The following is a 27,157-nucleotide window of genomic DNA, read 5'->3' as shown; positions in this document are numbered from 1 at the left end:
TAATTTGTTTTTGCTACATATATTGCGTTTTTCATCTTATAAATAGTGATTATGTATCACATTTCTTCTCTTATATTCTTACAAAGGAACTAAACCTGTATCATTCTCTTTCTCTTTTATGAAAAGAGTTCAAGTCCCAAATCTTTCTGTACTTGTTTGAGGCTTAATACTTAAAGTTCTTAAGAGCTAATCACTATAGGTTCCATAGGTAAATTCATTTTTCATATGGGAAAGAATAAGATTCTGAATATTATAATTATATTACATGATATAAATTAACTATATTGCTAAAGAGAAAAGGTTGTCTAGAATTAAGACGTCTCATGAGCCAAATTCTTCATTAATTGGATATACTTCTAGTCCATATCAAAACAATTTGTTTACAGTAAATTATGGATAGGAAAGAATAATCAGTTATGTTTCACAGTATATTACTTGTGTGGTGTGTGTGTGTGTGTGTGTGTTGCTCAGAATTAAATTCAGGGCCTTGTTTATGTAAGCATATCTACTTGGGTTACTACAGCCCATGAGAAAATATTTTGATCAAATTTGCTTGTTTCTGAGAGATGTATCTAACTCCCAACAAAATAAAAGAAACAGCCATCAGAAGTTGATAATTAATTCATATTTAACTGTAATTTAAGGATGCATTTTCAGACCATATTAAAGTACTTTAATGGACAATTATACCTAGTGGAAAGAGTTAAAATTTTAGTTTTCATACTTAGAGGAAATATTCCAAGGCAAACCAACAAACTATTCTGAGACTAAATTTTTTTATATGTAGCAATATGACTAAAAATGAACTTACTTCAAAGAGTTGCTGAGAGGATTAAAGAAGACAATGTATCAGAAACAATTTGGAGTGCTTGGCAAACAGCAAATATATAAGAGCTGTTTCTATTATTATTGTCGTCCTCCTTCTCTACTTCCTTTTCTTTTTCTTCCTCATTTTGTTTTTGTTTTTGGTCAGTCATGGGGCTTGAACTCTGGGCTTGGACGCTGTCCCTGCGCTCTTTAGCTCAAGGTGAGCATTTTACCACTTGAGCCACAGTGCCACTTCCAGTTTTCTAGTGGTTTATTGGAGATAAGAGTCTCACGGACTTTTTTGCCCAGGCTGGCTTTGAACCACGATCCACAGATCTCAACATCCTGAGTAGCTAGGATTACAGGCATGAGCCACCAGCATCCAGCTTCCTCATTGTTTTATTCTTCATTGAGAGAACTGGAAATTTAAGTCTATTCCATTGAGTTTAATTACTACCGAAATAGTTAAAAACTAGAGTTATGGGGGGGGGAGAGGGGAGGATTGGGTGGGGAGGCGGGGGAGTATGGGAAGGGGAAACAAAGGAGGAGGCTACAATGCTTGATAAGAAATGTACTCATTATTTTGTTCATGTAAATGTAACCCCTCTGTATAGTATTTTCACAATAAAAAAACTAGAGTTATTTACAATAAACTGAAAATGCCGTTTTAATATTTACCTTGATAATAATAGAATATGGTAGTTATTAAACTCACTGGAATAGACTTAAATTTCCAGTTCTCTCAGTGAAAAATAAAACTATCAGAAGAGTAAGACATCAATCTCCCTTCCCCCACAATCATACAATAAGAAGAAAAGCAGCTAAAGATAATGAAGACCCAGTGGTACAGTGGTGAATGTGGAGAGGGGACAACCTTGGATTCTATTTTTTAAAATTTAATTTTATTGTAAAGATTCTGTTCAGAGGGGCTACAGTTATTTGAGTATGGTAATGAGTACATATCTTGTCGAGCATTGTTACCCCATCCTTTGCTGTTCTCCCACTAACTTTTCCCTCTCCCACCCCCCTCACTTTTCCCCCTTCCCAAACTTGTAAAGTTCATTTCAAGACACTATACTAAAACCTTGGATTATTTAGAGGAACCAGCAGAAGATGTTTCACCACGGTAAAGTGTTCACCCTGAATGCAAGGCCACAAGTCTCTCAATAGTAAACATTAATGAGGTTTGTGGGCTACCTGTGCTAAGAATTCCCTTGTGCCTGATCAAGTTTGAGAAGTAGAACATTAAGTGCCAAATAAGGGATCAGGCAGAGAAGCCATTTTTGCAATAGCTATGTGTTTCATAGCTACCTTTTGGAGAGAAAACAGTTACACAAGTACATTTGTTGGTACAAGAACTTTCAAACTTTCCATGTAACATCTTAAAATAAGGTAATATTTTAAAAGGTTTTGGAAAGTGTTCTGTTTTAAGCTCAAATTTGATGGAAAATAGATTTTCTGTTTTTAAAAATAAAATCTGTAGTATACTTTCTAAATGAGAAACATGACCCAAAGATTCATCTATCTGTATATAAATTTATACAAATAATTTCATTAAGAAAATGTTCAGACATATTTTCAAGATAAATATATGTGCAAAATAGAATTTCTTTAGTATTTATTTCAACTTTGCTTTCCATTTCTGTACTGTTAATATTTTGACAGTCATTTAAAGTTAGCAGTTGAGTGCATATATTGATATATTTTAGATACAGGAAGAATTAAAACAAAATACAATTTTAATCATTAATATAAAGAAAGCAATCAGTCATTTTGATAACTGTTGTGTTTAGAGGACAGATGTAGCAAGTATCTCAACGGAGTGCTTTTACTTCATCTAAACGTTCTCAAAATCTATGAAGCAAGGGTCAAAAATTTTTTTTCTTTACTTGAATATCAATTTACTAAGGATGCTATTGTTCTGTTTTCAAAATGATCTAGAACAAAACATTGTGGTATATTTCTAGTGTCCATTTTTAATAGTGTAGCATCTAAAGCATAAACATAGATTTTTGGCCTCAGGACAATCCTACCCCTGTCAGAAGCCAGGAATTCATGTCCTGAGGAACTGAGCACCCAGTGTGCCCTACAGGCTTTTGTACGGGGTACTGGGATACAGGTGTAATGACAGACAAGAGGACACTCTACCCTCAATGACCTAAACTGCAGTTAAAAGAAAGGCTGCCTATCTTGTACTAAGATTTTAGAGATGAGAACCAAAGCCCATTGTCCTCAAGACCTTGTCTATTACTATTACCAATGCCTGGAATTCCTTAAGCCTTTTATACGACTTCATATCACAATTTTAGCAAGACACTTTGTTCCTAAGATGCTTCCACTAAGCATCATTTAATATGATCAGATAAATAAGTAAAACTTTCCTTTTAGGGTTTCATTTTGTGAAAGCAAGTAAACACAAAATCTCTTTTAAAATGGAAAAATTCTCAGAAAGATAATATATAAAGAAAATATCAAGAATTTATACTTTAGTGTGGTTTAATCTAAAATTACATGTTATATATATTGTACTTTTTGGGTATTAATGTATTGATCCAACTCGTGAAGAGAATATAAGTTCAGAATATAAGAAGGAAGGTCAAAGAGGAAAGATTTTTAAATTGAAGAGAACTGTGTGAAATATCAAGTAAAAGAAAGCTTTGGGCACCTGGATAAGACATCAAAGCTTATGCCAGGAGGAAGGTAAACAATGTATGAAAGTGTGACTGGAAAACCTTCACCCATTTCACAATTGCTGCAGGCTGGCTTTTAAAATAAGGATTAGGTTCACAACAGGTTAAACATTTAACAAGTCTTTCAGTTCAACAGTCCTGAGCCCTGGCCCAAGAGGAGAGCAGGGCTTTCTAGACTTGAGGCAGGGCTGGGGATTTCAAACTGCCACTGACTCTGCTCTAACCCAGTTACCAGGGGTGCTGAACACCACTGTTCACCCTTACTTCAGCATTAAAAATGGAATATGAAGGCAGCATTATTCCTAGTTTGGGTCGAGTCTTTCAGGGCTCCCCGAGTACAGGTTCACATTTAGACTGATTCACTATTTTCTCTTGCAACACATGTTGCTTAGGAGCTAGGAATAAATGTGTTGGAGGGAATCCCTTTTTCGATTAGCCTCACTTCTGTAGTGAAGCATTGCCTGACTTTTCCTGACAGAATTAGTTGCTTCCTCTTTTGGGTTTTCACTTATTACGTTGTACTGCAATAATCTGCGAGTTCTCTGAGGCAGAGGTCTCATAAGAAGCTGTATTGATACACATGTAGAAGGATAATATTTGAAGTATTAATCAATATGTTTAATATGCTCTCTCCCTTGGTACTTCCTACTTCAAATCCATTCCTGTGCTGCCCCCAGCAATGAAAGAAAAGACAGTCCATAATCTGCCCTTACAGGAAGGTTATTATGTGCAAATTTTTCTTAGAAGACAAACAGTTTACTCTTGATTTGTACATCAAATTTTGCAGCTGAGGCCTAAAGAGCAGTTTTAGAGAATAACAACAAGTAGGGTTTTCTCAGTACTCTCCTTTTCTCTCCTCTTTCCCCAAAAAGGTTTAAAGAAATCTCCAAACAAAGTAGGCTGTCAAAGGCAAGGTACAGAGGATATAGTAATTTTTGAGTGGAGATCCAGGGTTGAAAACTGGGAGAATAAGATGGCAGAGAGCCAGGGGGTGGGAGCGCAGACGGTCCCGACCCTGTGCCTTTTCTTCTACCACTTAGGGAGGAGCATTGCAGGCATCTCCATGGCCAGTAAGGAGCCAGAAAGATTGAAGAAAATAAATGGCATGGGTTAGGGAGGTCTGAAAGTGAACCTGCTATTTCCTGAGATCAATAGATGTAGGAGAGTAGCCAAATTTTCCAAGCCTGTGAGTACAATAAAGAAGATACTGGACCAAGCCAGCATAGTATGGGCAGTACCACTTTAGCTGAAGGGCCCTGGCAGCACATGCCTGATATGACCAGGACAGACTGTGGAAAGATGGGAACTTAATGCAGTAGCACTAACACTGGGAGGTAATCACCAGAAATGACAGTATTCTTTTGTGAGGTAACAATGTGATCATCTGCCAACTGAGACCAAACCATTTCCTCTGAGGCTCTCAATCATCCTTAGAACCTGAGTTCTGTAACACAGGTTAACAGTAACAGCATAACTTCATAGAGGGCTAATATGAATGAAAAACTTCTAGGCAAATAACATGATTTCACTCTCATGATTCTATTAGATAGGATCTAGTCTTTGACTTATTTATAGAAGAAACTGAAGCACAGAGAGGGTAAGCAGTATGTACTCATTATCCAAGGTACCTAGTGGTGAGGGAGTAGACCTGGATTGTAAACCAGGTCTGCACAGTCTGTCAGCAGAGTACAATCCAGCATGTGTGAACATAGAGTTGAAATTCCCTTACCTCATGAAAATTTGTATGAATAACTGAATTAGTGAATGATTCTTGTGATCTTTGCAGTTAGCACTTAGAATTCAAGTTCATTTATTATGGCTTTTGTGCTAAAGTGAAAATATAAATTATTTTATTTGAAAGGCAACATTATTTTAATATATTTTAAAGGCTATAATTTGCAGACACATAGACACTGCAGGCTGAGGAATAAACGTAGTACTTGCTTTTACTAAGGCATTCCTACCCATTCACTTTCCCCCAGCCAACTCGGATGGGTGGGATGTTCTGTTTTACTTTCCTTACCTCTTACACACTTCATTTGCTCTAATTATCTTTTCATCAATCTCAATGATGTTCAATCTGTTTCTACTTAAAAGACCCATAGGTTAAGACATTCTATATACTTAGCATATTACATAAAGAAATTTTAATGATTTATGATTAATTCCTTAATGTATTACATTCTTATCCATAGAACTAACTGGTGACAGCCATAAGACTAAAAATGCCAGAAAAAGTAACCATATAAAGTTTATTCTATTTAACTTTCAAGTAGGCCTGGACAAGATAAATACAGCCCAGTGGAGAGAGACTTACATAGGACAGAAGGGGATGTGCCAGGGAAGTGACCCTTCTAAAACCCTCATGTCCTCTAAGCATCATCAATTCAATGTTATGGCAGAGAAAGCACAAGCTGGCCCTTAGAGGATGGTAAAGATTTAGACAGACATGGAGAAGAAAGGATACCATTACAAACAAGGGAACAACATATGTGAGAAAACATTGAGTTGGGAAGAAGCAAAATAAACCTACCCTCTTACTTCCTGGTTAGACACACAGGCACACACAGACACACACACACAGCCCACAAGCACTCATGTACATGTCTATATATTTTGTTATTTATTTTTCACATATTCCTGGGTTTAGTTTGAAGACTGAGAAGTGGCTACACTGTAGTGTAGGAGTTGCAATGTAAAGGCCATTTTGCAGTCAGTGTTGCTGAGTATGGCTTTGTGGAATAGGAGTGTTCTCTAGTTTACCCCAGACCAGTTCCCAACTTTGTCCCTTTCTCTCATTACCTATTCCCTTTAAGTCTGAAAGTCTATTATCCTAGAGCCCTGTTTTTTTGGCTTTGAATGTTGTAAATCTTAGAGAGTCTACCTAAGAAATGCAGTACATGGCTCCAGCTCAGATAAATGGAATCAGAATCCATCAGCATGGAGGCTTGTAAATGGGTATTTCCTATGCACAGCCAAGAATAAGCACCACTGTCCTATGAAGTCTGCATTATTAAGGCAATTCCTTTGAAAAAAAATCCCCTCCAGATGAGCAGTTCTCAACTCTAGTTGCACGACAGAGCCAAAGTTAATAGGATGCTTAAGAAGTTAATACAATTTATAAGTACAGTATTTCTTGGGCAATGTCACAGTTCCTTCACCTGACTTATGAAAATATAACTTCTTTGTACAATTCCTTAAAAGTGACAATTAAAAAATAACTATTACAAAAAGTTAAAACACAGGCTTCACTCTCAAAACCTCTGGTCAACTTCAAAGGAAGCAACTAAGGTGTCCGGCTTGTTTTTCTCACACCTACCTCTCACTCTGAAATAACAATATTAATCCTTCTGAAGACAGCAACCCCGATGATCTAATTACCTCCCTCCAGGACCTACCATTAAGGTTCTACCACTTCTTAATGTCACTTACTGAGAACCAAACTTTCAACATATGTACCCGAGGTACAAACTACCTCCAAGTCCTATCAGTAGGTTTACATGAATAAAGATGGGGATCATAAGCATGGCCAGCAGTAGACAGAACGAAGAGAATGCAAGGAAGAAATGCATAAAGATAGATCAGTTGCTGTGAAAGCTCAGTAAAACTGTCCTTCAATAATGTTACATCAGGCCTTAAGGAAGCTGAAAATATGACATCATGCTCTTTGAGTAGAATGTTACCATCTACATTTAGCAAATGTACCATTAATAAATAAATGGGGGGGGGGAGCAGGAATTTGGATTTAGACGTATTTTGTTTGGGTGAAAGACAAGGATGTTGGATACATATGCAGGTTTTATATCTTGGCCTCATTTCCTGGACCACTTGCTCTTTTCATCACTAAATTCCCAGTAGCTACCCATGGTACAGCCTGTCAATACATATTAGGGATAATAGGCCTTTCAAGATAATAGATTTGTTTTGCTGAGGACACATGAAAACATGTCTTACGTTAGGCTTGTGGATAACATTGAGATTTTAAGCGTCTAAATTGCATTTCAATTGTAGTAGCTAGAGCTGTCTGGAATATACATAGAACTTAACATAGCTCTTGATTTGAGGAGAAGGGAGTAAATGAATGAATGAATCTTGGAAGGAAGAAGTATTAAGAATTAGTCTTCAACGTGATTTGTTGGTTTCTTCCAAGATTAAGCATAAAATTATCAGGTAACTCAACAGCTTAACATTTAGATAACTACTCCAGTAAAATGAAGGCAAACATTTCTGTACAACAGTTCACATGAGAATTATTTAGTATCCCAAATTGGTGTTAATAATCTAAATATCTTTTGTATAACAATTGCACAAATAGAATGTTCTCTATTCATATAATGGTAAGTTACTATAATAAATGCTACAATAAGGATAACCCAAAAAACACTGTTTTAAGTAGTTACTGGGGTTGATAAAAGACTACATCTTGTATGAATCAATTCATATAAAATATTCTGAAAATATAGATCTAAAGAGGAAGAAAACAGATTGGTGGTTTAGTGGGAAAGGGGTAAAACAGGAGGAAAGAAAGATTATTTTGGGGATTGTTAATGTATTGTAAAACTACATTGTGTAAGTTCAGTGCTGATGGCTCAGGCCTATAATCTTAGCTACTCAGGAAGCTGAGATCTGAGAATTTTGGTTTGAAGCTGCCCATATGGGAAAGTCCATGAGACTCTGATTTCTAATTAATCACTGAAAAGACTGAAGCAGAGCTATGGCTCAAATATTAGAGCAGTAGCCTTGAGCAAAACTAGCTCAGTGACAGTGTTCAGCCTCTGAATTCAAGCTCTAGGACTGGCACAAAATAAAGCAAAATAAAATTAAGTTGTGGTGATGGTTGCATAACTGTAAATTTACTAAGGTCATTTAAATATTTATATGCAAATGTAATTACACATATGAAATAGGTAAATTTTGTTGTTACTAAAATCATACTCCTTTGTATGATTTCAAGTTACTACAATGAAATAACATCACCAATAAACTTTTAAAAATAAAATGGTTTATTATGTCACACTTCTGGAGGTTCCTTCAGCTTAATAATGAGATCATCTAGTTGTCACAAATGTCAGGATTTTATTCTTTTCCTTATAGCTTAATAGTATTCTACTCTATGTATATATATACAATTTTCTTTATCCATCAGATAATGAATATGTAGGTACTGATTTAATTTCTAAGAATACATATGCATTAATAGGACCATTGTATCACATAGCAATTTTATATTTGATGCTTTTTTGAAAAACCGGTATAATGTTTCCTGTAATAGTTGTACTAATTTACACCTTTGCATTCAGTAGGTGTTTCCTTTTCCTCACACCCTTGACAAGATTCATCTTCTGCTCTTTGATAAGTATCTAGCTGGATCTGAGTGAATCAGTTTCCATTTGTATTTTTTTGATAATAGTGACTTGTTGATTACCTTTAAATCTTCTTTTGTTGAATGTCCATTCAGAGGATCATATCTTTGTCTCTCTTTTTCTTAATAAGTTTTTATTGTGAAAGTACTGTACAGAGGGGTTACAGGTTACATGAGCAAGGTAATGAGCACGTTTCCTATCGAGCATTGTTGCCTCCTCCTTTTGTTTTTCCCCTACCATCCCTTTCCTCCAACTTTCACAACTACACTCCCCCCTACCCCAGCCTAAATTGTAAAGTTTGTTGTTCAACAGTGTCTTGTACATCTCATTGTTACAATGGGTCAACCTGTATCCCTATTTAAACAATTTGTTTTTTTCCGTTCCCTTCCCCAAATTATACCATCAAATATAGTGAAAACAGGGGTTATACCATGGGGGAAGGACATACAAAGCAACAAAAAAAATCACATAGTAACTTATAAATACGTTAGAAACAACAGCAAGAAAAAAAAACACTTGTGTCCTTATCTTGGGGTTCATTTCACTTAACATCATCTTATCTGACCTTTTCTGCTTGTCCCAGACATATACTAGTTATTGCAAATAAGGGAAACCATGGGACCTATGTTTCTTTGGGCCTGGCTTACTTCACTTAATATCATTTTTTCCAAGTCTTTCCATTTCCTAACAAATGGGGAGATATCATTCTTTCTGATGGAGGCATAGAATTTCATTGTGTATATATACCACATTTTCTTGATCCATTCATCTAATAAGGGGCATCTGGGTTGATTCTGTATCTTAGCTATGGTAAATAATGATGCGATAGTTGTGCTGGTAGCTTTAGTATGGTCTTGTTTGTGATCATTCAGTAAATGCCCAAAAGTAGGATTGCTGGGTATTGGGGAGCTCTATGTGGAATCTTTTCAGGAACCTCCATACTACTTTCCCAAGTGGTTGAACAAGATTACACTCCCACCAGCAATGCAGTAGGTTTCCCTTTTGGCGGTAGCCTCTCCAGCATCTGTTCTGATTAGAGTTCTTGATTATTCTAACTGGGGTAAGGTGGAATCTCAATGTTGTTTTGATTTGCATTTCTTTTATGGCTAGAGAGGTTGAGCATTTCTGGATCAAAGACCTTGGAGTCAAAGCAGACACCCTGAAAACATTACAGGACGGAATAGGAAAAACCCTAGGTCTCCTTAGAACAGGCCGAAATTTTCTTAATACAGACCCAGAAACACAACAAATCAAAGAAAGGTTGGACAAATGGGATTGCATGAAGCTGCAGAGCTTCTGCATGGCAACGGACATAGCTAGCAAGATCACAGATTGGGAGAAGGTCTTCACTAGCTATACAATGGACAAAGGTCTCATATCTAAAATATACTTGGAACTTAAAAAATTAAATCCCCCAATAACAAATCCTCAAAGAAACAACTGCCAGATAAATAAGTGGGATAAAGACTTAAAGAGAAACTTCCCTGTCTCTCTGTCTCTCCCTGTTTCTCTCTCTTTTTAGTGCTGATTCTAAGGCTTGAACTCAGGGCATGAGTGCTGTTCCTGAGCATTTGTGCTTAAGGCTAGTGGTTTACCACTTGAGCCATGTTCCACTACCAAATTTTTAGTGGTTAAGTGGAGATAAGACTGTCATGGATTTTCCTTCCCTGGCTGACTTTGAACCAGGATTGTTAGATCTCAGCTCCCTGAGTAGCTAGGATTACAGGTGGGACCATGGGCACCTGGCTTATCAGCTTATGTTTTAGTTAAATTATTATTATTATTGTTTTGTATAAGCACTGCCATTCTTAAGAAATGGCTCATGGCTGCCATCTTGTTAAAAACGGAACTAATTTGTGATATTGACAGCATTAGTGCTTGATGTAAGAGCTTCAAAAAACTTCAATCCAGGTTTAGTAATACTCTAACAATCATAAAAATGTGAAGGGACATTTGGTAGCCTTTTATAGACTTCATTTACAAGGCAGATGCTGCTCCTTACAAGTGTTTGCTCTGTAGTTTAGTTTAATTCTATTTTTCTGTACAGTATGTACTTGTTTTGGGTAGGCTGAAAATGAAGACGAAAAAAAGATGACTTTATTTAGCTGTTTCTTTTCACTTCTTTTTCTAGAAGAGTTAAGAAAGAAGTGATTTTTAACCAATAAGAAATAGTAGGCAAAAACAACAGTTCTATGTGAGTTAGTAAGCACTATTAATTACTGTACAAAGCCCAATATTTGCTTATTAAGTAGTATTCTCTGCCGGAAACTGCTTCATCATGTACATGTATCATATTCTTTAATCCTCAGAACAATTCTCCAGTACAGTTAACATTATTTTGATCTTACAAAGAAGGAAATGACAATTAAGCAATAGGTAACCTGTCTAGGTTGTTAACTAATGGCCAGGGACTTATCTAGGACTGTTATAGTATAAAGAGGTTATAATCCAAATCTGGATTTAGCATACATTTAATACTTACAATTAGGAAGCTTAAAATGCAATTCATAAGATATAAAATCCAATGTATTAAAAAAAAACTCTTCAAAGGATTTATCTTTATTCATGCTCACTCCCAAATTTCTATCTCCAGCCCTGATTGTTCATCTGAATGACAGACTTGCATATAAGATTTCAACTTGAAATCTCCATATGATGTCTACAGGATAACTTTAACTCAGTTATGTCTCAGTACAAACATTTTAAACCTTTTCCTCCATTCATTCAGACACCTGAGCCAAAATCTTCAAAATATATCCTGATGATTTATGTTCTTCACTAATACTAACCTACTAGCATATTTATATAGATTACTGCAGTAATTTTATATATTAAGATAGTTCCACAGTATTAAATGGATTTACAAGTATACAAGGTTTACTTAAACAATAGGCAGTTACAGATTAGAAGGAAAATCCCACTCCTTGGGTGAGATTGAGACTCCAAGGTCTCAAACCAATGGCGCCACTGTCATCCTTCAAGTCCACAGATCCAGAAGGGAAAAGGAACATGGGGAAGTGCAGGCATGACATTTTCGTGGACCAGATCTAGAAGTGGCCTTATCACTTCTGGCCACTTTAAGCACTAAAATCCAGTCAAGTACTCATTTCAAATATTTAGACAGAGAAGCTGGAAAAGGAAGTTTAACTGTTTTCACAAGAAAAGAAAAAGGAAATCTTGTGAGAATTGCTAAAACTTCTTTTTCTATTCTTTTTAGAGTTCAGAATTCTGAAAGTATAGAGGTTCTTTCTTAAAAGTGTTCTTGCTCAAATCAAGGATTGATTATGGTAGGTAAGGAGGCAGCTATTTTCAGAGTAGAAATACTTTCTGAGAGAATATAAAACTGTATAAAACTTAGCATACAATATCAGAGGACAAGGGGCAGCGTTCACAATGCTAACAGATTTACTACTGTAGTACTTTCTAACGTATCCAGGGCCTCATTTCACTTACAAAGCAAGAAAATGAGTTTGGGCAGGTGAAACATAATAGAAAGGATTAAAAAAAGCCAATCAATTAAAGGACCACTGCATTGCACATTTCTTTGGGTGAGGAAAAATGACAGGAATTTCACCTTAAGTCTCAATCATTTTTACAGTAATAAAGAGAGTTTATTGCATTAGGTTGGAGGGAGAAAATTATAGTGCCTTTTGTTTTTCAGTTGAAGATAGAAGAGGCATTTGAGAGGATAAAGATGGGAAGAGTACCTTTTTGTCTCTGTCCACAGGGAAAGTTACAAAAGTGGAAGAACTGGTGAGAAATGTTTTCAGTGGAGTCACTACAGTAATGAAGATAAAATAGGATTCTGGGCAATAAATCTCCCTCCTCTGTAAATACTACCCCCCCTTTTCAACATAAAGGCTTTTTAAAGAAATAAGAAAACAAAGCTTTCAGAGGGGCTTGATACATTATTTATGAACTTATCAAGTGTAAAAAACACCCACTCAGACATTTTAATAAAAACTTTCAACTAATGTATCTAATTTTATTGGTATTAAAAAAGCCAATTATGAACTGGAAAGTTATTGTTTGTTAAACTGCTATGTAGCTTTCTGCAAATAGAATGTTTATAAACCACTTGGAATCATGTGTCCAAAGTTTCAGTTTCTGAAGGTCAAATAACTATGTAAGTGTTTAATAAAGAAGCAGACAAGTACCTCTAAATCGCTCTTGTCTCTGATGGGCTCATATTCTGCTCCTTAGGTGAGGTATTAGCAAAGCTTATTTATTTTCATTTCCAAGGCTTTTATTTGCTCATTCCCTTGTGGTAAAGCTGATTTCCATGATGATTCCCTTCTTAATTTTAATACCCTTTTTACTCATCATATAGACATAAGAATTTTCCATAAAATAATGAAATCCTTGCAAAGGAAATGAAGACAACTCAGAGAGTAAAGTAAACTAGCCCTTTTTCAATTAATTGATCCACTGACATGTGCATATAAGATTTTTTTTTAAACCTAGGAAAATAAGGTTAATTAACATAAAAAAGCCTCACTCATCTAGATGCTGAATTTTGTATTTTACCCATGCTGCCTTAAGTGCCTTGATTTCCCAGTAATGACCTAGTTCTCCTAATGAGGAACATTAACCCCTGGCTGTAGCTGTCCAGGACTTAATTGTCAACTGCAACTGAAATAGGGGAGTTTGCCGATCAGCAGGTATGTGGTATATTAACTCATGTCATTTCAACCTCTAATAAATAAATCTGTTGCTAAGGCAACAGGAAGATCAGCTCTATCAGTGTTCTTCCCTCCCAGTAACCCTCCCCCCCACCTCTTTGGGATGAAACTGCCTTTCACACCAAGCTTAGGAAAAAAGAAGGAAATTAACTACATGTAACCATAATTAGAAGTAACATCATTTCTCATAGTAGAAACATATCTAAATTAATGAAAAAGGACAGCAAATAGAGAAATGCTTCTGACTAAAATTATGATAACTTACTTCCTTCAACAGGAAATAGGCACTCTACGGTAGACATCACAGTAAGAACAAATCTCAAACATTTCTCATCTTTGTATTTCTGAATTTTTCCTTTCTTTTGTTTAACCAACAAATGATGCTAGCCTGAATAGTGCTGAAATAGCTAATTAGTTGCATAAAAATGATAGGATATAATAAGGAAAACCCATACATAACATACAATAGTTATTGTATTCTACCTTGTAATTCTTTTGTGCCATTGATCAAGTTAAAAAGAGAAATATAAAAAAGTCTGGGTAACTTATATGAGCCACGGATGTCCAGGTGCTTGGTACTCTAAATAGTGTTTTCCACGGATTGTTTTGAAATGATTTTATAGTTGGATTGTGGAAGTGGTAGGTGAAAAAATAACCTATAAAATTTCCAATTTTGAACAGTACATTGTGAGATGACAGATGAAGAATATGCCCATGCAATGTTACTGCATAGTATTTTGATAACACCATAAGGACAGCAATAGGTTAACCAGCAGTTAGGGCTAAATCGAAGATGTGTCCCTCAAACCTCTCCTTTTATAAATTCATATTGGCCTAGGGTTTTCTTCAGGGAGTAATGGGGGGAGGGACAACAAAACAAAAGGAAACAGTCCAAGAGATAGATAACAAGAAATTAGTAAGTACCAAGACAAGCAGTTTCAGCCAGTAACTCATCCAGGATACCAGAAATCATTGAACACTGAGTTAAGTACATGCAGAGATCCCTTCTGTCTTTTGACAGGAATACTGCAGAAGGTCAGACACTTATAATTCCCTATAAACAACCACCCAGCCAAGGTTTGGTTACTGGTATAATTCGAACTCCAGTCAAATCTCTACCTACAGTCCACACAGAGCTATAGGGTTCCTATAAACAATATTCCTTTCTGCACTTATTTTTCAATTACAATTTAGAAATTACTTTGGTTTTAAGTTATTTGAGGTTTTCTACTCAATTGCAACTATTCTGTTAAAATGAGCTGTCTAACTTTAACAAATTCCTGAAATGTATTTATAGTTCCTTTAAAGGTATTTTATAAAAATGAAGCAAATTAGGCTGGAAGGTGGCTCAGTGGTAGGTAGAGTGCTTGCCTTGCGTGCATGAGGCCCTGGGTTTGATTCCTCAGTACCACTCAAGCAGAAAAAGCTGGAAGTGGCACTGTGGCTCAAGTGATAGAGTGCTAGCCTTGAGCTAAAGAGCCTAGGGACATCGCCTAGGCCAGAGTTCAGGCCCCACCAAAAAAACAAAAACAAAAAAATGAAGCAAATAGGAACACCACAGTCTAACAGCCATGCTTATCATATGATCATTTCCACTTGTGATTTGGTTGATTGAATCCTTTTATGTTTTCACTGTCATTCTTCCTGGGAAGAGAAACTTACTCTCAGCTGGGCTTACTGGGCAGGTGACAGTCAAGTACCTAATAGTCACCATATAATAATCACCAACATTAAGTAAAATTGACTAAGTCTCCCCATACATCCAGGTACTCTGGATAGATGCTACTGACAAAAAAATAAATAAATAAATCCACTCAAGTCAGAAGAAAAAAAAATCCTTTCTCTAGAAGACCCCTGGACCGAAAACAAACAAATGACATCATTTAAAACATACAATGAGTGTGGCTAGGAGGCATACAAAGTTCCGTTACATGTTTATGTGGTGCACTGGACTGCATAGTGCCCTTAGTGCATGGAAACTCACAGGCAGGGGAATTCACACATCAGTAGAATTTAAATCAGGGCAGATGTCTGTGGAAGACAAAGCATTTTCGGGAATCTCTAAAGAAATGTAATAGTACCTACCATCATGAAAAGATTAAAAAAAACCCATTCCTATTGTTTTTACATGATGACAGCAATAGGAAAAATATTGGCCCTGAAAAAGGGAGGGAAGAGGTCAATTCTACAAAAGTCAGCTATGACGTTGTAAAGGTTGAGTGACTAGAAAGGAAAATATATTTAAACACACATAATTGTTTATATGGCTCAAACATATAACAAATAAATAGATGATTCTTCCATCTACCCACTTATCCATCCATTCACCTGCCCATCCATTTATTCACTCATGTACTCACCCATCCATCCATTCACACATGTATCCTTTCACCTATCCACCTAAATGAGTGAGCTATGTACTTCCCATGTTTTAGGTATCCCTCATCTGTGATGGTAGACAAAGTTTGACTTATGAGTTTGATCAAAAGAGTGGTGAAAGAGATAAAGACAGACAAAGGTCTTGAGTGATTAGAAATAGCTATCATAATCATACCAGATTAAACTACCCACTACCCTTTTTGTAGGACTTGCATTAGTTTTAAATTATAACATAGTAGAGGTAATAATACTGACTGTATACTGACTATAGGTACAAGTTGTTCATGCTGACACAGTATGTTAAAAGTTAGAAACACTCCAAGATGGAGCAAGACAACGTTGAGTCCATATTTATTTTTTCATGTGCTCAATGGCTTAGAAAATAGTCAGCAAGAAGTCTACACTGAAGTACTGGGAATTATCAATCAGATTGGAATAGAGCCATTTCCTTTTTACAAGAGGTTACAAGTTTCTAAATGAAGTATTTATTTTCCTACATCTTATGCAAAGTCCTGTGATAGATTCACAGATAATCATCTAACAAAATAAAACTGTTAGGCAATATATAATATGGTCATTTAAGCTAGGGATATGATTATATTTTTAATGTTCTTTAGAGAGCTTGTTTTTCAAATGCCAAAGATCATTTGAAACATTTATAAGTAAAATCAAACAAATCAGCAAATAAAACGCCTAAAAAAACTCTAGGGAAAAGAATATAACTAGAGAAAATTTCTTGAGTTGAGAATAGCTATGATTAACTAGAATCTTATTATTAATATGAGCTTTGGCTAATTGATAGGTATAGTACTGTTGAAAAGATTCTTTCAAAGGAGTTACCAGTAAATCTCAAAATGAACTACTTAAAATAATTAGCTAGAGGATACATACCTGTTACACAAAAGATCTTTTAACTGTAGAAATGGACAGTACCGCTAAAGAATACCTATGAAATGGTCGGTCTTTATTTAGAAACTACCACTAGTAAGAGGGATCCTCATAGGTCTGAGAAAGCTTTGTATGGCAGGTGGGTGGTCCATGTGACCATTTTTTTCCTCAGAGCCCCTTTTTTCTGTGAGGATCATTTTTTCCTTTAAGAATACACTTATACACAGCACATAGAATATTACATGTCTAAATACAAGCACTTTGTCCTCCTTTCCCCATCTTTGCATGGCACCTAACAACAGTTTCCAAAGGAATTCTATTATAAGGTAATGGTTGGTAAGACTTGAATGATTTAAGATTACCTATTCACCAGACCTTTCCTAAGTTATTCTCTCAATAAGAAAAACAAGGTAAGTTTATTTTGGCCTGAAAAGCATGCTATCTAATCATTCAACACTCATCCTTTTAGAAGATAAGAATCAATCATGTATTTAAAGCTATATATATATATATATATATATATATATATTTTTTTTTTTTTTTTGTCAGTCTTGGGCTTGAACTTTGGGCCTGGGCACTGTCCCTGAGCTCTTCAACTCAAGGTGAGCATGCTACCACTTGAACCACTTGAACCACAGCGCCATTTCAAGTTTTCTGGTGGTTTATTGGAGATAAAGAGTCTCATGGACTTTCCTGCCCGGGCTGGTTTTGAACCATGCCTCAGATCTCAGCCTCCTGAGTAGCTAGGATTACAGGTGTGAGCCACTGGTGCCCCGTTCAGTTTTTAATTATCCCATGACTTAATCTTGTCCTTTCCAAACTCATATACTGAACTGTAATCAACTTTACATAAATCAATTTATCACTACTTTATGGAAAATAATGTGAATACTACATACACCATAAAAAGTCATTCTAGGTGAAAAGCTCTGACAGTTTCCCTACAGTCCAAGTGATGAGGTCCTGGTGAAACTTACAACTATAGATACTCTTAAAAATTTCAAGCCTCCTTAACATACCTTACAACCTACTTGTCTAAACCTCCTTAACATCTGCTTAGGGGTCACTTGCACAAGTTTTAAGATCAGAGCATTGTTTTTCATATCACAGATTGATAGTCTGATAAATTCTGTTTGCTGTGAGAGATTTTTTTTCTCAAATATGATAAAGGCTTGTCTGTTACTAATTACTAAAACAAAAATGATACTTTATGATACTATACCTACACATATTAACATTCAGGGCAAGAAGAGCCAATCAATGAGAACTAAAATCAGGTAATTTCCATGGCTAATGACAGCTAGATCTTTACACAAGTGATTATCAAACAGTGGTTGTAAATTTGTAAGGTGTTCACTATCCTTTTCAAGGGCCTTTCAAAGTCAAACTGATGGGTAAGATATATGCTTTTGCACAATTAAAGGGAATGGCAGCAAATGAGCTAATAGGAATACTAGTTGTTGTTTTTTTTAAACTACCTATGCTTGCAAGAGAAAAAAGAAGAAAATAGTTTGCTTTTCTTAAGAATATTCTTGTCCTAGCAAAATTGCTAATTTTATTTCTTAAATTGTATCCATGCAGTAGATATCTTTAAATATATTCTGTGAAAAAATTTGAAATACATGCAGAGCATTTTTATTACATATGTAAGTATGTCTCCCTTGAGGAAAAGTATTAGTATGATTGCTAGAATTCTGAGCTAAAATAGCCACCTTTTTCATGAAATGCAGCCTTTATTTGAAATAAGCCTTGATAGACAAACCATAGTTTCTCAGACTTGAGTATCTGACAAATATTTTCTCAAATGAATTAGGTGAAAAAGAACTTCAAAAATTAATGTATTGATTGAAATTATAAATTCAAGATTTTGAGGGGCCATAAAGTGTGGAAAAATTGTATATAAATTTAATGGTTTCCAAACACTCAAAAATTTCTTTTATAAAATCAGTAATGATAGGAACTAATGTGTTTTTTGGATCTTATAATAAATTGTGTCAATGTTTGGAAAACATGCATTACTCTGTATCCCTATTCTTTTCAAGTGAACAATGTTACATGATGACACAAAATTTATTTAAACTACAAATAACAGAGTATGAAGAATTCTTTGAGGTTGTTTCTGATTCTGTTGACAATTCCTATCTGTAGTTCTGGTATTAGTAGCCAAAAATGTCTACAATAGCCCAACTATTTCTTTAAGACACTTCTTTTTTTTTTCAGTAACATCTTCCTGTAAAATAGGATTTTCTTCTTTAACTTCTATCAAAAGGGTATATTGCAACTGACTAAATACTCAGAGGTGTAAGAGTCAAATTCTCTTCTCCTTAATAGAGAAAGTTTATCTATAAAAAAACCTGTAAAATAATATTATTCCTCACTCTATTTTTTATTTTGAAGAATAGCCATTTTTCATAAAAATGCATAATTTATATTACGTGTGTTTAGTTTTTCATTGCTAGTTGAAAACTTTTTATGTTTTTTCTAATTGCTAATATAGTGATATAATAATGTTGGTAGGTATAATCCCAACAGAAAAGAGCTCTTTATTGGCTCACTAATTATTAAGAAAGTGAAAGGTCTTGAGATCAAAGAGAGAGAAAACCATGACCTGGAGAATGTGAGCTTTCAGTGTCTTCTGAACTTATGTTTACTGTTCCTCCAACAGTGTATCTTTTGTGCCCATTATGTAGAGAACATTCACATAAAGATTAGAAGCTGGTGCAATGGTACAATATTTGGTAATATTTGTAAAGAAAACAGTTAAAAATGAAGCATTGTCAATTTCTGTGTTATTTTTTATGTCTTTCTCTAAAGTCGTTTCTATTAACTATGTTTTGCTATATGCTATAGATGCTTATAACAAAACATTAAAGACTGGGTAGAAAGGAGAAAAGAAATTACTTTGCAGAGAACTCAGCAACTCTGCTAAAATACTGTCAGCTATTTATCTACTGTTGGCAGAGGTTGCACACTATAATCCTTGACAAGTTCAAAATCAGAAAGACTGAAGAGAGGGGCAAACCTTGCAGTTAAGGCCTGTTCTCATGCACAGACATTTTAACACAGATTTAAAGCCTGAATGTATCTTCTAGAAAATGTCACTTTTGATTCTGATACATATCCTTGCAAGGAGCCTCTACATTTGGTTGACTTAGTACAAGATATGTTAAAGGCTAACACTATATTTTAGACCGTTCATGATCCCAACATGGAACAAATGCAATGAGGTCAGCATCGCTTCATTTTAGAATTGGCTACTACAACTGCATGATTTCATGAGCATATTTTTAAGGAGGAGAGGATTATTTTTATTTTGCTTTGGGAGGTAATGACAGGCTCTTAGAACCCTGGTGCCCTTGCCAGTGTCCATTTGTCCTTTACATTTGCAGAGGAAACAACTATTGATGCATTCTTCTGTCCTGAAAACATTGCTTTGGAAAATGTGTATGGCCAAGGAATAAAATGCAACAATGCAGACTTCAGCAAAGAAAAGCCCCTTCTAGTAGGAGTTAAAGAAGCTTACAGGACTGACAAGGACATGTAAAGTATGAGCATTGGGAGGCTCATACTAAGAGGGCTACATGAAAAATGCAGCCCTGGTCACTTCCAACAGAAACTCTAGTTTCCTTTAGGACACAATGGATATTGCCTGGTCAATAAAATGACTCTTACACATATGATCAGGGGTCTAAATAAATGTGTGCTTGTAGCTGGGGATGTTTGATGAATGCTGAACCGGAATCTTAATTTTCTAATTCATATTCACCAATTAAAAATAAACTGTATTTTTATGAGCAAATTTACATAAATCAGATGATAAAGCATCTAGCACTAAAGGGTAGGAGTTCAGCTCCCAACATTTGCATATATTCTCCTAAAGAAAATATAGGCATTTTAGATTTTCATTGAAGAGTCTTGCTGCGCTGGAACTCTAATGGGCTTAGAACAGTAAATTTTGAAGAAACTGATTGCTACCCCTGTAGCTAGTAAATGTCTGCCTAGACCCAGTGGCATTTGAAAAAAGTGTTTTATCATAAAATTATCCCAGCAGAGTCCATTCTGCAAGATAACATCATCATCATCATCATCAGTACTCCATGCAGGACCCAACAGCTCTGGCACAATATTGCCAGTCATTTATCTGTTGTCAGCACAGGTTACACACTGTAATCCTTGACTGCCTCGGAATTAGAATGTCTTTGATGTCCCCACAAGAGTTTTTTGCCCGAAGGCTTTACCAATGCTCGGCGGCTCAGTGTTTATTCCTCGTAATCTTCCTCTCATCTCCAGGCTAGCAGTGACAGATGGTTATGGGCACACAATAGTATTAAGAGTTTGATATTTTTTTTATGCTGTGCTCTCTGTACAACAAATAGCTATCAGACGCGGGCCAGAGAGCTGACATGGCTCGCTTAGGTAATGGCAAACAAACAGCTCGGGTTGATGCTTTCTGTCATTTCCCCTCCTAACCCTGCTTGTTTTCATTGTATACTCTCAAAGGTAAACTATATTAACCTTATAGACTGTTATTAAAAAGATATATCTATATGAGCATAAAGTGCTTTTCTTTTCTCTTTTTCTTACTCTTTTGATTATGAAAGTAATACTGCTGACATATTGAACAAATATCGAATGTCAACATAAATTTTTAGTGTGTGATAATATCCCCCTTCATATAGCTGTGTGTCAGGCGGGAACCCGCGGATGATGCATAGCAGTAAATAACCCAAACAAAATTAGTTCTCTTGTCAGCTTCTACCTTGTATGTCCCCAGGCATCAGTAAAATTGACTGCACGCTAGATTTTCAAAATTAGCCCTAATGTTAGCTATGTGTCTGGCAACCTCCAAGTTTCCAATGTTCTACTATATTACCCGTAAGGATGAATGTGTTACTTTTATATTTTGGCATTTACTCTTGCTGATGCGGCTTTTTTCCCTCTTCTCCAAATTAAAAATAATTTAGCTTTAACAATAAGAATGTGCACAAACATAATGCTGCATCTCTTTAAGCAACTAACTTTAGGCAATTAAATTAAATTAAAGCAAAAATATACAAAGGAAGAGAGGGAATTATTCAATTTAATATTGTTAATTTTATTAACATAGCTCTGTTGTATTTTGTGCAAACTATTGAATAACATGGTTCTAACCCTTTCCTCTATATTGCTGTTTTGCAACGACAGTGCACAAATTATTTAACGTTTTTATGATAACCCAGAACCAAACATTTTAGAATTGCAATAAATATTTCTTGAGACACAATCAAAGGTTAGTAGAATAAAAGAAAAGATTTTTTCAAAGGGGTAAATGAGGACATGAATTTTACCTTCGAACAGGTTAATCTGACCCTGATGCCTTGCAATTTAAAATAATGTAAAAAGAATGCCAAATACTGTCATATTTTAAGTAAAATATGATTTGCACATAAATCTTACTCTCTTTCAAAGTCTCTAAGTGTGATGATGAACAAATGAATCTAAAACAGATTCCACGTTAACTTTCAATCCCTAAATTTTAGGTTCATATACTCGGAATCAAATACAAAATCCATTTAGGTACCAGATGCTGCAGATCAAGTGGGAGAGCTTCCGGAGTTTGAATGTGCTGGAAGGCAAATCCTGGGTAAAGGTGCTTTGCCGGCTGGTGTGGTGTGCTTATTACTTCACCTGAAAACAGTTGCTCCGCAAAATCGTACCTAATGATCAGCTCAGCATCTCTGCAATAAAGAGGCCATAATCTGTGGGGGAAGCGGACTCTAATCAGGCCACATGCAGATTAAACTAACTGGGAGGAATAAAAACTAGATTAAAATGTTCATGACTAATGTCAGAAGATTATCAGGACATTTTACCTCTTTAAATCTTAATTTATAGGGGTCAGGGTTAAGTTTGTGAGTTTATATTTGGTGGGATTATATGCTGCATTGATTTTCTTCTGCCTAGAGATGATTCAGCTAGACAATATTTTGTTTAGTACATTACAGAGGCATTTGGGAGAAGGGAGTCAGTTTCATACATACTGATGTATGGTATGACAAGTAAAATATACCCATCCAGTTAAAATTGGTTAAAACCATAGTAAATAAATTGTTCTTGTTTCAATGGTAATACTGCTTTATAAATGAGTATACCAATGTTTATAAATGAAATAAACTTGTGATAATAGTGTGTACATACGTGTATAAAAATGGTATCCTATTCTTCCACCTTGAAAATTGATTTCTTAGAAGTGTCTGACTACTATTGTTTGTTGAACAAAGCATTTCAAATACTTACCAGTAATTCAAATTTAATCTAAATACACAACAATTACTGTGAAGATATTGAGCAGTAACAGTTGGCATTATATCAGCAATATTACTATATAAAAATATAAATGTAAATTAAAGCAATCTTTTCTAAAGCAATAAGGATAGGGCATTAGTAAGTCAATCATCAGAATACATTTTCTATCACCAGCTCTACAAAGTCTTACTAAATGGCATGCCATGACTTACCACCTGTGAGGCCAGACAATGTGCAATGGTTGTGGCTGATCATCGGCTCCACCCAAAATGTCACAAGGATTATGAGTCAGATTCTCTTTCTTTTCCACAGGAAGAGAGCTTGAATTATCTGTCGAGTTAGATTTTTTAAAGTCTGATTCCTGCATTGATGAGCTGTCCAGGTTTTCTTGTGCAGTATTGAGGCCAGAGTGTACATCACACTCTAAATTAAAATTCTCCAATAAATTTTCAGAATCTCTCCGTTTTGGTTGGGAAGGATGGGCCATGGATAGAGTAGCACCGCCATTTCCGTTAAGGCTGAGCATCTTCTGTAAATGGGCTATTTTGTGCTTGGGCATGAATCTGTCACAAAAAGGGAATGCAATATGCTTTTGATGAAAAAAATATGTACAACTTGTCCCTTACCTTCCTATAAGGACAAATGTCTAAGTATGAAACGAAAGAAGGATGCTAAAACAAAATTTATAGCAAAAATGCAACAAGTATTATGCACCAAGAAAAAGTCTGAAGGTTTGCAATAGGATAAAACTGTCTTTGAATGGATTCCAAAGAGTTTCTACCACTATGAAACCTGTGCTAATATATCATAAAATCCAAAACTACAGAGGTAGTTCATCACTCTTTTCTCACTCAACTTTCTGAATTTCATTTTGTGTTTGCATTGTGCATGGCTCAGAGCACTCACTCAATATCCCGTAAGAATGCTTGCAAAAAAAAAAAAAAAAGAATGCTTGCAAGTTCTTGATCAAGCTATGCCACTTCTGCTCACATACTGCTCTGTATGCCTGGGCACCTGTGTGTCCTTTTATTAAAGTGACCTTGCTATTATCTTCTGGAGTATATTTTAATAACTTATTATCATTTTCCCCCTGTCCTTCCATAACATCTTGACATTTAGAGTTCACTGTCTGTTACTTACTAATAGTTAATCTAAATGAAGTAAAATTCTTACAAAAACTCAAATCTAGCCTAAAATATGTAAGCCATACATATACATAGGATCTATCCTAAAAGAGTTATCTGTCTACATGGAACAAATCAAGACCACTTAAAACAGAGTGAAAGAGACATGCAAAAATGGATTATAAGCCTGTATTGATTAGAACATACATGCACACATACATACATACATACATACATACATGCATGCTGGACACTCCAACTTTTGAAATTAAGAAGATGAAGAGATTAATTCTGAGTTGGCATCCATAAAAAAGTTTACAGAGGGTCCTAGTGAAGTACTTTTCAAGTAGAGTTGAGTGAAAATTGAGATAAAATGGAATATGAACTATGTGCAGAAATATTAACTATTCTGGGAATAACATACAACCCAAAGAGGCTGAGGTGCAGTCTGGAAGATAAGAATGGTCCACACAAATAGCATTTTCTCAGTTCCCAAGTCCTATGCAGAGATCTGGCCTTTGCCTGAATTTGTAAGTGAAGAAATGCGGATGTATATATTAAGAGGTTGGTGGGAAGGAAAACCAAGGAAGGAGCACAATACGGATGCCACAACTGTGTTCTAGGTACTCTTTTTTTTTTGGTCCGGTCGTGGGGCCTGAACTCTTGGCCTGGGCGCTGTCTCTCAGCTCTTCAGCTCAAGGCTAGCGCTCTACCACTTGAGCCACAGTGCCACTTCCGGCTTTTTTTTCTTTTTGCTTATGTGGTGCTGAGGAATCGAACCCAGGGCCTCAGGCATGCAAGGCAAGCGCTCTACCACTGAGCCACCTTCCCAGCCCTAGGTACTCTTAAGTCCCTGTCAAATGGTACAGGAAGAAACCTGGTAGAAAGTTAGGGTATGTGAAGGAAAAAGAGAAAAGCAGAGAAGTGGAGAGGGTGAGAAGGGAGTGGGGAAGCCAAGTTTGATAGGACATAGGGATATTCACCTGAGGACTCTTGCTAGGGAGGGTAGAGGGATCCTGAAGAGACAGGAAAATCTTGGGAGATGGAAGTAACAAAATTGTAAAATCTGTGCTAGATAGCAGGATTCTTGGGGTAGGGAAGAATATGTGGCCTTGTAAAGGAGAATAAACCTAGCTTCTTTTACAAAACTGGAGGAAGGGGAAAAATGAAGCAGACAAAGCAAAAATAAAAGCCCTAAATGGTTTCAGGTAGCAGGTATAGAATTTAAGGAGTTGTGTAACTAAGACATTAGATCAAGTTTCTTTTTTAATTGAAGAAAATAGAGGTTGAGATGGGGTTGAGGATGTGAGCTAAGGATGAAACTGGTTTCATATGATAGGGAAAGAAGTTACAAACTAGTGCCAATCCAGGGCTGCTGAAGGACATTAAAGAGAAGCACAGAATTTGTGTGAACTAGACAGTCTTTGGCTGTATATAGCACATCATGCACATTGTAGAGTAAGAAAGCTGGCTTTGGGGACTTCTCTGCTTGGTTTATGAGGCACAAAGTATCTTCTAATTCCAAATAGTTGGAGAAAAACCAAGGGAATATATCTGAATGCCCAAGCAATAAACAAATGACTGTATGCAGAGACAAAATGTAAAGAGTGATAATAATACACTAAGTATGCTATAGTAAGCCCTTGATTTAAAATGGGAAGAAACCAAGGTGTTTATGGATTGTAGTTTTTTACTGATCATCTCCAAAAATAAAAAAACATATCAATTTCCTTCCTGAAAAAAAATTAAAAATACTGAGGGGATTCTAAGGAACTAAAATACATTTAATAAAACCTCTTGATCACCAAATTGGGTAAAAACAAAGTGAGTATGACAACAGCTTTAGCTTCTCCCAAAGAAAAGAAAAAATGGTAAAAGAAAGAGTATATATCTGACCAACAACAATAAAACAAGTGAAGTTACCTACTTATTTATATCAGACAAAAAATGCCAGGCAAGATTAGACGAAGATTTTCAGAGAATTACAAACTTAGTGTGCAAATGATTCACATGAAAAAAAATCAATGGACACAGAAACAACATATCTTCATTTTAGAAAATAGTATCATGACCCATCTTAGTCATAAAATCCATTTGTAGTGGCCAGCATGTGAACAAAATTGCAAATTAAAAGAGATGGGAGACTGGCTAAAGGGTTGTAAACAATGGAATTGGTAACTGACAAAGAATTTAGCTGTGGGCAAGGTGGTAGGCTTACATTTATTCAACATATTTCCTAAGTGTTCTCAAGGGTGACTAAGAGCCAATATTAGCACAGGTTGCAGACAACTGACTTGATAGGTGGTAAAGAATAAGGAAATAGGCGACAGAGAATCTAACTAGGGACAGTAAATAAAACAGCTCACACGTCTCATGAAATAGAAAAAAAAATCAGAATGAACCTTGATTGTAAGATGGTCACAGGAAGAACACCATTTACACTTTTCTGAGTTTAACAAGGTGAGCAAGCTCTAGTTGACCTAGAGAAAATTGATGCCACTGAGTTCCAGATCCTGCTGTACAGGGAATGAAGACATGGAGTCTGTAGAGGAGAACACTGCATGAATGCTGATTTCATTGGGGCCCCAGAGAACTGTATATGTTTGAAAATTACAGAGTTCTGAGAAGAGCAATAATAATGATTAAAGCAATGGAAGAATTGATTTATGAGGACAGATTAAAGGAGCTAAGTATGAATAGCCTGGTGAAGTGACAACTAGAGGGATACATAATAGGAGTCTCTGAGGAAAAAGAATAATTATTTAGCATGGTACAAGGGGTTATATAACTAGGAGTAATGAGATGAAATTAAGAATGGGAAAATTTAAGCTGAATTTTAAGAAAAACTCCTTGACGGTATAATTTATTAGCTCATGGAATAAACTCCCTATGGAAATTCTACAGCTAGGGAAACTTAATAATAGAACTGGACAAAATAC

At 35.7% G+C, this 27,157-nt stretch overlaps 1 protein-coding gene across 7 annotated transcripts in view; it reads right to left on the bottom strand.

Moving 5' to 3' along the window:
* Window positions 1-27,157, bottom strand: part of Gtdc1 (glycosyltransferase-like domain containing 1) — a 286,433-nt gene that overhangs the window by 42,474 nt on the left and 216,802 nt on the right. For all 7 annotated transcript variants that reach the window (XM_013030075.1, XM_013030080.1, XM_013030076.1 and 4 more), the window contains one exon: window positions 23,307-23,657. In XM_013030075.1, the coding sequence (XP_012885529.1) occupies window positions 23,307-23,657 (351 nt within the window). The remainder of the gene's footprint in view (window positions 1-23,306; window positions 23,658-27,157) is intronic.

Source organism: Dipodomys ordii, unplaced genomic scaffold (genome assembly GCF_000151885.1).
Source record: "Dipodomys ordii isolate 6190 unplaced genomic scaffold, Dord_2.0 Scaffold126, whole genome shotgun sequence".
Classification (NCBI taxonomy): domain Eukaryota; kingdom Metazoa; phylum Chordata; class Mammalia; order Rodentia; family Heteromyidae; genus Dipodomys; species Dipodomys ordii.
Note: the sequence above shows the minus strand (reverse complement) of the source record. Positions and strands in the feature narration are given on the sequence as shown.